Genomic DNA, 15,353 nt, shown 5'->3' on the forward strand with positions numbered 1-15,353 from the left:
AGGCATATTAATCCTCGTCTCCCATTAATCCACCTCGCTGTCTGGGAATAATAGGCCTATCAGAGGAGCCTGCCGTGTGCTATTATTAGCCAAACAATAAGTGAGCCATAGGATTAATAGCCAATGCCTTTCTTTATACACCTGTGCACGAGGCTACAGGCCAGACTTTTGTTTACACAGATGCTTGTGGAGGAGCTCAGTATTTCAGTGTGTTATGATGGCTGCATGAGTGTGCGCATTTGTTTAAAGGCGGAGAGTGTAAGAGAAAGAGGGACAGAGAGACAGAGACAGAGAGCAGGAGCATGTGTGGCCCAGTGTGTGAAAGTATGGGAAAAATGAAAAGGGACAGCGGGAGTCTGGAGAGGAGGGTGCCGGCCGGCTGATAAAGGAGCTTATGAAGCTGCACCGCATGACACACTCACACACATACACACAACACAGCATGACATGACACTGATAACAGCTGAGATAGATTTTGACCCTTCTAAAAACAGTCCGCGGGGGAAAGAATGAGACACGGACTGAGTGAAAACACAGGAACAGGGCAAAGAAAATATGATGTTTTGCATTAGTTTATAAAAAGTTTGTGGAAAGAAGCCAGCAGCTTGAGGCATTATTGCCCTGAACGGGAAAATGCCAAACATAACAGTAATATGGAGCAACAGTGGAGAACTTTTTGGGTAGAACATCAGCCCTTCAGAAGAACTGCTTTGGAACCCTTATACAGAGTGTACGAATAACTATAAATAAAAAAGTTTTTAATAACCTGAATTCAGAAAAAAGTGATCAAATATACACATAAAAAGGTCCCTATAAACAAGTAAACAAACAGGTAAACAAGTAAAACTTTCTGGGTGGGTTCTTGTTTGCAGAACAGAGGAGTGCAGAAGGTGGAAAGTGTCTGGATGGGTGGAACCCTTGCACCATAGAAGGGTTCTCTGTAGAACCTCTCAGTGAGGGTTCTGGGTGACACCTTTCGCAGTATAGCCCTTTATGTTGGGTTCAAGGTGGGTTCCAAGTGGATCCTTTAAAAAGGTTCTACCAGGAACCAAAAAGGGTTCTTGTTATCTATTTCAGAATATGTTTTACTCTCTAATATTGGTGTCTGCGTCAATCCCAGATCTCCAGTATCAGTCAGGTCCTATTCACTTTAGAGTTCACTGCCTTGGAGCTCTTCATCATGTCAGAGACATTCTGTGTCTCGCAGGACTCATGTTACTAATGTGTTACCATGGAAAACATCTAATGTGAAACAGTCATCACTGGACATGACTGTCAAAATATATCAGACGTGCCGAGGGTGGAAGGTCGGGAGAATAAATCAGCGGGGGCTACACTTGAGCCAGTCACGTTCAGCGTTACATACACACTGTCCATATTTGGTGTACAATAGTAGAGCAGAGCTGCCTGAAACCATTTTAAGCAAAATGAGGCTGGATTCGGCTACAGCTGCAGAGATGCGGTTTCCTGTGCCCGATGGGGATCAGCGTGCATTTCATTGTCCAAGCCTGCTAGACAGATATGAATGAAACAGTCACAAGGTCAGAAACAAAAGAAATCAAATTACTAGTAGGCCTAGATATGGAATATGAAACAATAAACCAGCGATGCAGGGTCTATTTTTATCTGTTAAACACAATTAACATTATATATAGTGGAGAGAGGAAGGAACAGTATTATTCCAGAGTTATTATTCCAACAAATCAGATTTCTTTAAGTGATTAAACACACAGGACAGGCTAAAATCAAAGACACACACAGCTTGAACCCTTGAGCAATATATCCATCCGAGCAAAAGATTTCACGTGTTCCTGGCTGCACATATAAACATCCCCATATTGTATATACCTAAGAGCCACCATATTGTTTCAATAGAGGAAGATTAGATTATTGAGACATGGTGAATTTTCTTTTACTGTATTTTGCCTCAAGGAAAGGAGTCTCTCCCTAAACTGTGTTAACTGATTACCAAAAAAAACGTGTTTTGCTCCTCAGAGGTATGGGGTGTATGATACCCAGGTTGCTTAATTTGTATAGGGTGGTTTAATATAGATATTTAATCTTAAAATATGATCAGCAGAGCTGTAACTGAGGCTTTTTCAATAGTCCATTATATCACTCATGGGTAGTTTTCACATTATGGATCCCTAAACAGACACAGATGGCTTTCCTCTTTGCTGAGATCTCATGAAAGACCTGTTTTTTTATATGAATGTGGGGATAATAAAGATGGTATCAAAATGTGTCATTAAAATCATGATAAATCCTGGTGAATTAATCTGTTTCACATGTTTGTTATGTAATACGTGGAGCTCTGTACACTGCAAAATAAGCTATATATTCTAACTAAAAAAGTTAGTCTCTGAGCTGCCTTAAAATTAATAAGTATGATAAAATAATAAGTATGTATTAAAGCTAATTAAACAAATAGAACACAAGCAGCAGTCTGATGGTGACTTCACAATTAAGGCAAATGAGGTCATGTAAACTATTTTTTGTTCATGTATGCTTACTGACATCTGTTGGTCAGTTGTTGAAGGTGCACTGCCAGTACGGTGTCCGTGAGAGACCATTTCAGCTAATTAAATTGCGTTTTCCATGCTGCCTTCATGGTTACGGGTAATGTTAAGAACCGATGTTGCACGGGCATAAATCATCCAACGAAGCAAGAATATGGCACACAAGGGATGAGGATAACCCAATATTTAAATTGTGATAAACCAAATTTACATGCGTGTGTGATGTCCAGTTTCAAGCTTGGTGTCGTGTTGAATGTGTATGGCAAAAAAAGCTACCAAGCTCAGCCCAGACTGTTCGTGCAGGCCTGAAGTGAGAAATTACGAGTGGTCAGTAAATGCAGCAAGAAAATGGTTGCCTTTATTCGTACTATTCAGAAGGGATCCCCAGACCCGCGAAAGGTCTCGCGAGAGTGACACAAACAATGGTCATTCTCGAACACTAATCGGGTGTTCTTGTACATAAACCTATCCATAAGTATAACCACAGCTTTATTACAACTAAAACAGAATTAGTTTATTCGACGTGTATGATGGAGAAACAACACATACAAGTCTCGCGAGAGTTTAGCAAACATTGGGTTCCTTTCTACACACGACCGCATTTGTCCCACAACAGCCAAGTTCTCCACAACAGCGCCATCCCTCCATCGTCTGTTTTTGTGGAAGACCCTTCGCAGAGCGGGAAGTGTTCGGCACGGAAAGGGTTAAGGAGTTTATAGGGTCCAGATCGATGCCCCCTCTCCCACACGTCGCCATGAACAAATGAATTCGCGGGGAATTAAATATCAATTTCACAAAGGAGAAAGAGTCCTGTGCTTTGAACCCGACCCCACCAAGGCTAAAGTGTTGTATGACGCTAAGGTAATGTTTTGCACAAGTGAATTTGCTTTTCGATATTTTGACTTAGTAAAAGGGGATTATTTATATTGAAAAAGCAAGGTTTCTGTAAGGTTTGGGGTGTATGAATAGACCGTGAAGGCCACTAAGGCCTCCGGAAAAAACACATTAGCTAGTTAGCTAAACTGTAACTGTAAACTGTAAATATAAGGTTTCCGGGTACGTTTGATTTCACATGCGGGCGCAGCGTAACGTTAGTAAACACAACTATGTTGTTTGTAAAGTTGAGTCTTATTTATTTTAAAGTAGGATGCTTGGTGAGGCATTTCAGTCAAACTAGTACGAATGCATACAATAGCGTGGTTTAAATTAACATTAGAAGTTTTTTACAGAGCAGTGAAGTAGTTAGCTGGTTGGCTATCAACCGAAATAATTTAATGCCAACACAGAGGTTAATATACAAACGCACCGATACATCTGCCCGTTAACTGTACCAACACTGTAATGCACGAGTTAGCTAACGTTGTTGCTGTCTAGCTGTTTCAATGACTATGCATGCGAGCTAAACAGAATATTTAATGTGTATAAAGCACACAAAAATGCTCCAGTTGAGTTCAAGTATTATTTTCATGGTGACTAGGTGTGCAATGTTAGTTAGCTGACTAGATAAACTAGCTAGCTGTGGCTAAAAGAGTGTAATGTTTACATCAACGCACTCAAGCTTGGCTTCTGCTAACTGATGTTAGCTAACAGTTAGCTATCATTTCGACGTAACCTTAAATATCTACATAAAGCAAAACGAGGAGTGTTTGCTCCGTGAATGAATGCTCTGTCTTGCTATATATAATAGATATTTTCACGACGGCCATATTAATATAAATAGTGAAACACAGGTGCTACCAATGATACTAATTAAGCAGCCGTTACAGTTAGTGTAGCAGAGCAGAGACAATAACACTGAACACTGGAACTGCAGCTTAATTAGTATCATTTATAAAACTGTAATTTTAATGTCATAGGTGCTCAATTCAATGCAAAGTTAAATCAGTGACAGTGTTGTGGACATTCATTTAAGGCCACATTCCTCTGATATTCCCTTGTCCCTTGCAGTTTTGGGGAAGTTTAAGCTTCCAGTTTCAGGCCATAATAATAATACACAATAATAGCACCCGACCAAATGCTGGTAAAATACACATAGGCTGGTTTATATGCTTCAAACTGATGAATTGACTATAATATATCTGTATAATAGTTGACAATTAATTTAATAATCAATTATTCAATTAATCGTTGCAGCTCTAAGCCTGTTACTACTGCTACTGTTAATTACTGTGTCGTCATATTACAGGTCCTTGATGTGTTGATAGGTACAGATGATCATGGAAGAAGAGTCCCAAAGTACCTGATTCACTTCAATGGTTGGAACAGGAGGTAACACTGTAATTGCCTACTGAATGGTATCATACTAATTTATAGCACGTATTGTTGCAAAATCTCACTTAATGAACGTGTGTAATACACTGCTGTCAAACCATGCTTGATTTCTACCATGTGTTTGTTTTCTACTTTTTGTATGTATGTGTGTGTTTTTGGCTAGCTGGGATCGTTGGGCTGCAGAGGATCATGTCCTAAGGGACACTGAGGAAAACCGTAAATTGCAACATAAACTGGCTCGCAAAGCTCTAGGTCGCATGTAAGTTCATATTGTGTTCATTCTTTCAGTCTTGAAGATAAACACAATGAAAATATATAACCAATATATTTTCATTTATTTATTTTCATGTACATGTATTACTTAGGCCCCTCTCAGTAAGAATTCAGAGTATAATCATTGAATGTTTTTTGTTACTTGATTATCAGGCTGTAGAAAAGTTTTATAGTCGATTTAAGAGGAACACAATGCTGTCAGTGATTATGCGTGACACCTGCTAGTCAGGCCACAAGTCCAGTGCACTGTATGTCAGTGTCTGGTCTCTATCTGCATGATTTGGATTTGACCTTTCTATTGCTTTGTTCTATCTTTAGACAAGACTGATACAGATAGCGCGTGTTTTGTTTCCCTTCCCAGGAAGAGAAAGGGATGGGCGAAGAGGCGTCGTCGTCAGTCTGGTACTAAATCTTCTCTGAAGACTCTCCCTAAGGAGGACGACAGTGATGACGCATGTGAGAAATCGCTCACTGTTTTTGTGTGTTGGCTCCCACTCTCCCTCAGCAATCAAATTAATCCCTCCGTATTTTTTTTCTCCTCTTTCTAGGTTTGATTTCGTCTTCGGAGAGCAGTGACGGCGACGATTCTGACCCTGAATCTTCAAATAGCGGGGACAGCACCTTCTCGGAGGATATCAACAAAATGGTGAAGTGGATCAGTTTAGTTCTAAAAAGGGCATTATGAGACTGACATTTTCATTTCTGGCCTTTATTTGATGGGTACAACTTGCAGTGAGAGCCCACAGAAAATTACCTTCCTTTAATTCATCCCATTGTCCAGTTATAGTGAACTCATAGACCTGTAAACATTTACTCTTGTGGATGCGATAAACCACTATTTTTGTGCAAAATAATTTAGCTATAGAAAACCTCTTAGTTTTTAAAGAGCATGTCCCTGAAGGTTCATGTCGTGTTTGTTTCAGAGGGTTGAGCCGGACATTAATGTCAAGAGGGAATGTGAGGAGAAGATTGTCCATGTTGACATCAACATCCCGGATGTGCTGAAGAAGAAACTGGAGGATGACTGCTTTTACATCAACAAGAGGAAGAAGGTAAACGCAGCACGCATTAAGCAGTGTTACACTGTCTTTTAGGAATGTGAAAAAGAATGAGGGACAGTGGACAGTTTCCTTAAAATAAATTAATTGTTGTGTGTATGGATCAGATTGTCTCAGTGACTAATTGTAAATTGACAAAACTTGAGAAGAATTGATAACTGTACCTTGACAGTGATGTTGCCAGGTACGTGCTTTGCATCTCTGACATATTAAAGTCCAAAGGATACATTAAACTCACAAAGTCTGGAGGGCAACAACTGTCTTCCTCATAATGCAACATTGTGAACAACAAATGTGCGTTGAAATCATAGAAATAAACAAAAGAAATCAAATTTCTTCACCACAAATAATTCATTTCAACGATCAAGGCTACAAACTTGGCACTGGAAAATAAATTCAGATTCCTGGGGACTCACAGTTGATTTGAGGCTTATCTGTAACTAGCAGTGTTTTTCTCTTCTTCTAGCTGGTGATGGTTCCCTGTCAGACGAACGTGGTGCACATCCTGGAGTCGTATGTCAAGCACTTCGCCATCAACAAAGCCTTCATGGCCAACGAGCGGTACCGGCGTCAGCAGAACACCACACAGAACAGCAGCCCTCAGCCAGTCCCTCCAGAGAAGAGGTGAGTCTGCACCAAAGTTACTATAATTTACCAAAACTAAACTAATAAACTAAAACTATTTGAGAATTTAATAATCGAATAATACGAATACGTACAAATAATTTAATAATAATTAATAACAAAAAAGTTTTAATAAAATAAAAACTATTGAAAAAACAAAAACTAACTGAAATGATATTTTATAAACTGTTTGTGCTTTTAAAAATATACAGGAAATGTCTTAAATTTTAATCTTTGTCCATTTGGTCAAATTAGTCATCACAACAACAAGCCGATGTGTTTCGTACAACATCTGTCTGTCTGTCAAAGGTGAAATAATCATTCAGGAAGATATGTTTTTAAATGATAGGATTCATTTCTATATTTGGTACAGATCCAGATTTGATGGTGCGTGTGTGATTATTAATTTTAATTAATTATCCTTACGTTTGCTTTTCTATTAAGTGAGGAGTTGTGTAAGGAGATGGTCGACGGCCTGAGGATCACGTTCGATTTCACCTTACCCATGATCCTCCTTTACCCCTGTGAGCAAGCTCAGTTCAAAAAGGTCAGCTCCTCCCGCCTTTTCCTCGCCATCAATGAAAGCTCTCCCTGCTCCAGCAAGTAAGTGTCTGTGCCATCATGTGATATGTTACATTTAACTATGGTGCTCTCCTCTTTAGCTGTAAGCCTTTTCTTTTTTGTTCGAAGCGCCCAGCGAGAGCGCAGCCCAAGCCCGTTGGGGCACAACCCACCTACCCCCCAGTCCACAGACAGCCAACCAGCGCTGAGCGACATTTCTGCTACCACGCCAACTGCCCCAGCCCCCACCCCGAAGCGCCGGCGTCACCCCGACATGGACTGTATCTCATATCAGTCGCAGTCACTCAGACGGTCGACCAGAAACACATCTGGTGGTGACAAACCAGCTGAAGGAAGCAGCGGAGGTAAAGATCCATAAATGCATTGTTTATGAAGAGGCTGTTTCTATTCATCTATGTTTTATTGTGTATTTTTGTAACAAATACAATGTATGTCATGATCCAGGTGGAGGCAGTGCCACAGCATCCCCGCAGCTCAAACGCCGTTTGGTCGACACCTCATCCCAGCCCAAGTTCTTCCTCAACCTTGACCGAAGTAAGCTGACACTCCACTAAAAATTATTGCTTCAACTAAAAGCTTATAGTGATATCACTATAACTCTGACATTCAACCTGACCCTGTGGAGTTTTCTTGATGAAAATTGTGAACTAGTTGGATTTCTTTCTGTTGAGGACAATTAGGATCTGAAAAATCAATGGCTGTTTTCATGGCCTACAATCATCAAACTTTATTTTTATCTAAATAAGTCAGTATTTAAATCGAGCCTTTACTTGCAGAAGGAAATGCACATATGCAATTAATAATATCAGCAACATGTGTGTTTCATTGTGAACACCATTAACTGCACCTGTGTTTGAAACGTCAAGATGTACACAGTGAGGCAGGCCTGTTGTCCAGATCACATTGCTATCAAAATAATGCACTTCATGAAACTTTCATTGTAGTGGCAACCTTTTGGTTTTGTAGTAACCACTTTTATCCAATAGATGGTGCTGTTCTACTTCTTTCTTCTCACACCTCCATCCCTTCTCAAGTGCATTAGATCTACACTCTCCCAAGAATGACTTTGTTCTGTCAAAACTTTTTGCCACTGGTTTATTTTGTTGCCACATGTCAGCAGTGCAAATTTTTCTGTTAACACGCTACCGTTCTCTGCTTTTTTTTTTTTTACCTAGAAACCCCAGTGCACAGCGGCTCATCTTCCCCGTTGCCCCTGACGCCGAGCAAAGAGCGAAGTGGGCCTTTCTACGGCCTGGAGAGCCGGAGGAACAATGAGCTTAATGAGGTGATGAGGTTGTTGATGTTGAACGTGCTGTTAGCTGGAGGGGAAACGGTGTCTTGCTCAAGGACACTATACTTACATAAATGGCCTCCCACATTACAGGAAGCATCCTGTGTGGATAAAAATAGACAGAACAAGCAAAATACCCAGTTTATAATACAGTTTGGTCCTTGCTTGTGTTTGGCTTGGTAATTTATCATTGATCATAACAGGGTTACTATGCAGTATGGAAAAGTAATTTCACAAAAAACAGAAGAGAGATAATGGAAAAATATGTTTTAAAACTATTCTAAAAAAATCATACAGGCAGAAAATTTTGTTTACCAGTGTGAAGGTCAGAGCAAGCTTGAAATTGTAGAAAGCAAGTCAACATTAAATTCAATATTAAAACTCATTTTGAATTATTATTTATTCAGTATGTTAAGGGAAAATGTTGCAAATATAGGTAACACTGGTTAGTATACTTCTGCTTTGATTTAGGATTTTAAAAACCTTTATTTACAAAGTAAACCACTAATTATTTGTACTAAAATGGCAAATATGGTCTGAAAAATGTCTGGAAAATGTGTAGGAACCCTGTCATAACCACAACTGCTAGTTAACTGTTTCTTTTAAATGTTTTTTTTCTTTAATCTTTAGGTCCTAAGTTGGAAGCTGACTCCTGATAACTACCCTCTGAATGACCAGCTTCCCCCTCCATCCTACCTGTACGGAGCACAGCACCTCTTGCGGCTTTTCGGTAAGTGTCTGTGATCGATTTACTCTCACTGCTTCACTTGTCATTCATGATTTCATTGGTTGCATTGTGATGGGAGGTGGAAATTTCCCTCCTGTTTTATGATTTTGATCACATTTCTGTCAGTCTTCTTGTCCCTTTGTGCTGCGGTTCCCACAGTCAATGCTTTGCTTTTCTTCCAGTGAAGCTTCCTGAGATCCTGGGAAAGATGCAGATCCCTGAGAGGAATCTCCGAGCCCTGGTCAAGCATTTGGAACTCTTTCTCAGGTAAATGATGAGTCAGTCCAAATCAGATAGATGAGTATCATTACCTTTATGCATGCAATAAGAGGTCTCAGAGGTAAGTGCTTCACCAAGCAAGAGAGGGACAGAAACTATTTAATTAAAACGGGTTAAAGAGTCCAGCCCTCCTCAGGCTGTGCAGATGGGTTAGTACCAATCTTTGGTTCACTCAGGCCTGAAGGCTTACAGTTCCTTCGCTGCAAACATTCAGGCAAAGTATTGAAATCTCAACGTCTTCTTGAAAAATAGATTGTGCCGTCAGGGTAACGGAGGCTGTGTGAAATCACGTATAATTTCCTTGGAGGATAAATCATTAAAAAGGTGAGGTGCTGCATTAAATGAACGGGACATTAAATTAGAAGTATTCCGACTTAAAATGCACCTTGCTAATAACCTGCGTGGTTCATTAACCAAAGTTTGACTTAGCTAAGCATTAAAGCTCCATCTTAAGTGTCAGTGTTGAACTGCAAAAAGAGAGGAGACCTGGAAGCTGTTGGTCCAGTCAGTCAGTTTGAACATTTAATATCTTGTGTACTGTATTCAACTGAATATAGGTAGAAAAACATAGCTTGAAAAATTGCTAATCATTGCATTCTGTTCTCAACACAATGTCCCAACTTCTATGGAAGTGGAAACTTATCAATGCATCAAAATAATCCAGAAACACCGAAGCAAAAAGGCAAGGAAAAGTAAGTAAATGAGAGCATTGTGGGGTGGAGGGAGAGATGGAGTGAGAAAGAGCATGTGTTGGAGGGAGGGAGATGAGTGGGCGTTACACAAGCGCGGGAGTCTAATCTTTAAATCCTCCCGAGCGATCTTCAGTTCAGCCGGTCCCAAACCTGGGGGATTTAGGTCCTCTCATTCTCTTAATCAAACACACGCAGTGCCGCCTTCCGCCACCGAGCAGCGCTCTGGAGCAGCACCCGAACGCACCACAGAGTGGGCACAGGAACAAACCTATGTTCCATTTCGCCACTCGACCAAAAAAAATGTATATAAATAAATAAAGTGGGGCTCGGTGCCATAAAAGTCCAGAGGTGGTCTTCTGAAAATAGCTCGAGCTGGCATTCATGTCAGAGTGGTGTGCAGTATGAAAGGATTACAGCATTCAGCTACATATGTGATGCTTCACCAGATTTTTTTTTTCTCTCACAATTGCACTGAATGGCTTTATTATCAGCACTGTCAAAATGGGACAGTAACGCTCTGCAAATGCAGTGTCATCAGTAGTAGGGGTAACACGGGTAGAAAATTACTTTACTCAAGTGGCGCCGGATTGCAAATCACTGCATCTCTCTCTGTAGGACATTATTCAGCTAAATGGCAATGACTATAACTTGGATGCATAGGAGAGTGAAGTGCTTAACAGTAAATTACTTTCCCAGGTTCAATCTCCCCTGTAGCTCTGTGATGAAGTGTAAGTCGTTAAAGGGAATTTGGATTATTTAATGTAAAGATATGCGAGGTGCTTATCAATAGCCAGTGTATAACCTACAGTAAATACCAGGCAACACGCCTCCAGATAGGAGAAGCAGAGAGGGGCATGGAAAGTAAGCAGTTGCACTGTAGTTGATAGTGGTCAGGAACAAAAGATATTTAAGTCACTTAACCACACAGCCTTATATGACTGGAAACCGCTGTTGCATAAGCCAAATACTGCTCTTTCCAAGTGCACCGAACTCCATGGGTGAAACCAGTAATTTTACCTTGCAGAACAAGGGAGTTGCCGGTCTACTGCTGCCATGATCTTAGTTTGGTTGTGTTGTTGTATGGCTTCTGTGCTTTTGAGGGATTCACCAAAGTCACACGATAACGCAATCAAACTAGCAGATTAAGGCAGAAGTAGACCAGAAACTCCTGTGTTCTGCAAAGTAAAATGATTGATTTCATACAGGGAGTTTGGTTGGTTTGTAGAGAGCAATATTTAACTTGTATAATGGCAGTTTCCCATTAGAAAAGGCTGCCGAACAGCAAAGTAAAGTTGCAGAAATATTCTATAGTGTACACTTAAACTGATGTATAACTGATTATATTAGGCAGGACTGATATTCAGTACAGAAAACAGTGACATTTTTCCTCAGTACCTAATTAATATTTTCTCTGTGTTGGAGACTCTGCAGGACACTGGTCACAAACTAAAACAGTGTCGTCTTTTGGGAAAGCCTTCATGCCTTTTGCTGTGAAATCAGCCTCATGGCAGATTGTGCAGAGCGGGAAAAAACTGATTGATGTCGCAGAGACTGAAGTGCAATGCATTCTGGGATTTGGCCACAGTTGATCTCTCACTCTCCCTTTCTCTGCAAGAATGATTATGATTAAGTGTTAGTGTGTGTGTGTGTGTGTGTGTGCACATGTGTACGCACACGTTATTCTGATTTACAATGTGTATGCCTAAAGCGGCTTGCCTTGTGTTATTACTGATCTTACAGCTGTAAAGATTAGCACAGGCCTGAATTTATGGCACCAAATCAGCCAAAAAATTATCTTCTAATTAATAAATTTGCATTGAAACCTGTTCGGTGCCTTTTTAATTAATCTTTTGAGTCAACTTTTCTTTTTTTAATTGTAGTGAAGAATTAAAAACTTAATTTTGTCCCGCGCACCTTTGATTCATTCACTGTGGGGTTCTCACATGTTCCCTTCATTGTTCCATTAGGTTGTCTTGTTTGTTATTCGTTGTCAAAGCATTCTTAAGTTCTCCTCTGATGAGGATAATTTGTTTGCATTGAGATTAGGAAGGCCGGTGGAGCTAAGATGAGATGGCAAGATTTAGAGGATTTGGCCGAGTAGCGGATACTAAGAAGATTCCGGATTAGTTTTCCCCGCTACTGATTAGATGGGAGGGTGGAGGGGGGGGATTTTTCACTCTTCCCCTCTCTGACTGTTGGTCGGTCATTCTCATGTTCTCGGTCTTTCTGTCAGAGCGATTGGTTCTCTGGTGGTGGTATAGGAGGGATGGATGAGGGGGCTTTCTCTCTGGCATATATACCCCAGGCACAGGTCAAAGGGTCTAGGATTTATGCGGAATGAGCCAGGGATATCCAGGAAAACCAGAAGTCTATGTGAACTGGGACCTGACATTTGATGCTTCCCTGTCATTGATTTTTGCCTCACGTAAGCCTATCAGGTCTGCGCCGTTCGTCATGTGACAAACGGCTTATGTTGAATATATTTAATGTGAACAGGGAGGACCGCTGAACATTTGTTGGAATCAAAATATCTCACCATATTTCCCTCTCTCGCACCTCCCGCCCTCTCCCCGCCCTCTCTCCTAGGTTTATGGCCGAGTTCCATGAGGATTTTTTCCCTGAGTCTGCATATGTGTCAGCATCTGAGGCCCACTACAGCATGAAACAACCGAGGCCGGTTTATTGAAGGAGACGGCAGCCATTGCGTTTCCTTCTCTTGCTTGTCTCTGCCCTGACCTACCTCTCAGCTTGTCTAGACTGACCTGTCTGGGCAACGTGTACAGAGGACTAAATAGCCACTTTTTTTTTCCTGGACCAACCTGTCTTCTCCTCTGGCCTCACAGTAGTGTTTCCGTGTGGAACCAGTTGCTTCTACCATGCCACTAACCCTTACCCGTGCTCTGTTTGTGGGACTGTCCTGCATGGCAAGCCGTCCTGTGCTGCTTTGCTTCAGTGTACTGCTCCAAGGCGTGACGAGTGCTGTGTGTTGGCATACACTACCTTTTTGTTGGCCCCAGATAAGATTTAATACTGCAGTTTTACACTTTTTAAGACCAGGCTAAGGCTGGAAAGTTCTCCAGCCTCTTAGATATGAAAGCCTGGCCAAAACAAACCAGTTTTGAATCACTGAGCCGTGGAAGCAGACACAATCAGTGCTGTTTGGCAAAGCCCCCTGCTCTCCTGCATTGTTGCTCCTCATAGCCACAGTTTTGGAATATTGTCGTTTTTCCATAGCAGGGGAAATAGGAAAACACAGATTGAACAAGTGCTGTGTTCTTGTTCTGCCTGCCCAGTAAACTCATTTTGGATACTCGTTTGCCTGTTTGGTAGCTTGGCCCGTCTTTTTGTAGTGACTTTCTGTAAGCGCCTCCCAAGCAGCGCTGCCTGTTGTGCTCTTCTGGATACGATTCCTCTAACGCTGCAGTAGGACTTGCTTTTCTTATCCTGGAGATTGTGCACCGCTGCTTTTGCCGAGCAATTCTTATTTACTGACTCTTAAAATTTAAAAACTTTTCATCAGGAATTTTGTTTTTCCTGTGGTTTCCACTTGTCCATTCAATTTTAATAAGATGTTTTTGTTTTTTGCTTTGCTTTTCATGTTGTCCCGTGTATATCTGATAAATGTCTAACTGTTCTTTGTGCTTTTTTTCTGTCAGTTTCTCACACTTTGGCAAATCGAAAAGAGAGAGCACAATTGTAAATGTGCTGAGTAAACCACGTGTTGCTCCTTCATTTTCTCACACGGAACAATGTTGTAATATCTCAGTAATTCTTGGTGATGTAAAGACCTAAGAGGCTGTTAGCATTTGCAAATATTAAGGATTGTTCCAGAGCAGCTCAGCTAATTGAATACCAGTTAAATTAGACAATCACTTCAACGTGTCAAAAGCTAATTTAGCGTACATGTGATTTAAAACGTTACGACAGATGCCGTTTGTTAAACGTTTTATAGGAAATAATAACTAAAACAAATGCAACAAATTATTCCTGAATGCAAAAAAAGTGTGATTGTTATAGTTACTCGTCATGACATTGTGAAAATGTAAATACAAAACACCTGTTGATGAGTATGTTATTTATTTTTATTTGCACATCACTGGATCACTCTGTTCACATTTGAATTGCGTTGGTTATAAAATACTTGACATGGTCCATTCCAGACTGTTTCTTGAACAAATACATCTGTCTGTTCAGTATTGTATGTTATACAATGTATGTTTACAGTGTTATTTTGAGTTATCATTTGCGTCAGACTGTTTTTTATTTTCAGCGTCTGTTCCCTTCTTGCTTTGTTCTCTTCATAGAGTTTAATAAAGACTTTCTGAAGCTTATAAACTTTCTCACGTACAGGCCTACATAAAGCACCCGGATTACGTATGCCTGTACTGCCTTAGCCCGTTTTATGCATGTCGGTTTTCCCGGTGTGTTGTACTACCTTGATTGACTCCTTCGCCTTTTCCTGCCTTTGTGCATTTCACTGTAATATAAATCATCTAGGAGCAGGCAAATGGACTGAAAACCCCTCAAAGCACTCCTCTATTAAAAGTTAAAAGCGGACAGAAGAATTTTATCAGCTACCTTGACCTTCCATGTCCCCGGACTATAGCTGATTAAAACTATAGAACCTGAAAAAGAAGCCAGTCGCCACAGCTTGACATTTTGAATCTGCTGTCCTTGTCGGCGGGGCTCTTCTGTTTGCCTTTGAGCTACTTAAGAGCAATCACAGTTTGAATCTAGCGGTGCCCATTTATTTGAAAACTTGACACTACTTTGATATTATTTAATCAAAGTTGATTAAAAGAAAAACTGCCAGAATAAAAGCTAAATTGGCAAGACAGGGCCGCTATTGATGTGGTATGATCCAGTCACTGGTTCCCTGGCGAGCATTGGAGAAGAAGTTGAAATTTTGATCAAATCAATTGTGCCCTTGTCTGCTGAAGATGGATGGTTTCTCCCAGCGCTTGTTGTTCCAAGCAGAGGTGGGCATGTTTTTGGCAGAGATTAAACTTCTATATATATTGTTCTAAATCAGGCACT

At 40.6% G+C, this 15,353-nt stretch overlaps 1 protein-coding gene across 1 annotated transcript; it reads left to right on the forward strand.

The window, feature by feature from the left end:
- Positions 1-3,109: 3,109 nt before the first annotated feature.
- On the forward strand, positions 3,110-14,651 carry LOC146304822 (MSL complex subunit 3-like). The gene is made up of 14 exons (XM_084713780.1): positions 3,110-3,380; positions 4,705-4,787; positions 4,954-5,049; positions 5,425-5,519; positions 5,612-5,709; positions 5,987-6,115; positions 6,588-6,745; positions 7,190-7,348; positions 7,436-7,671; positions 7,772-7,861; positions 8,503-8,612; positions 9,249-9,348; positions 9,528-9,612; positions 12,903-14,651. Exons 1-14 carry the CDS (start codon positions 3,282-3,284, stop codon positions 13,000-13,002), a joined length of 1,638 nt encoding a protein of 545 aa, XP_084569906.1. The 5' UTR covers positions 3,110-3,281; the 3' UTR covers positions 13,003-14,651.
- The last annotated feature ends 702 nt before the right edge of the window (positions 14,652-15,353 follow it).

Source organism: Lutjanus erythropterus, chromosome 24 (assembly GCF_056507025.1).
Source record: "Lutjanus erythropterus isolate fLutEry1 chromosome 24, fLutEry1.hap2, whole genome shotgun sequence".
NCBI lineage: Eukaryota > Metazoa > Chordata > Actinopteri > Lutjaniformes > Lutjanidae > Lutjanus > Lutjanus erythropterus.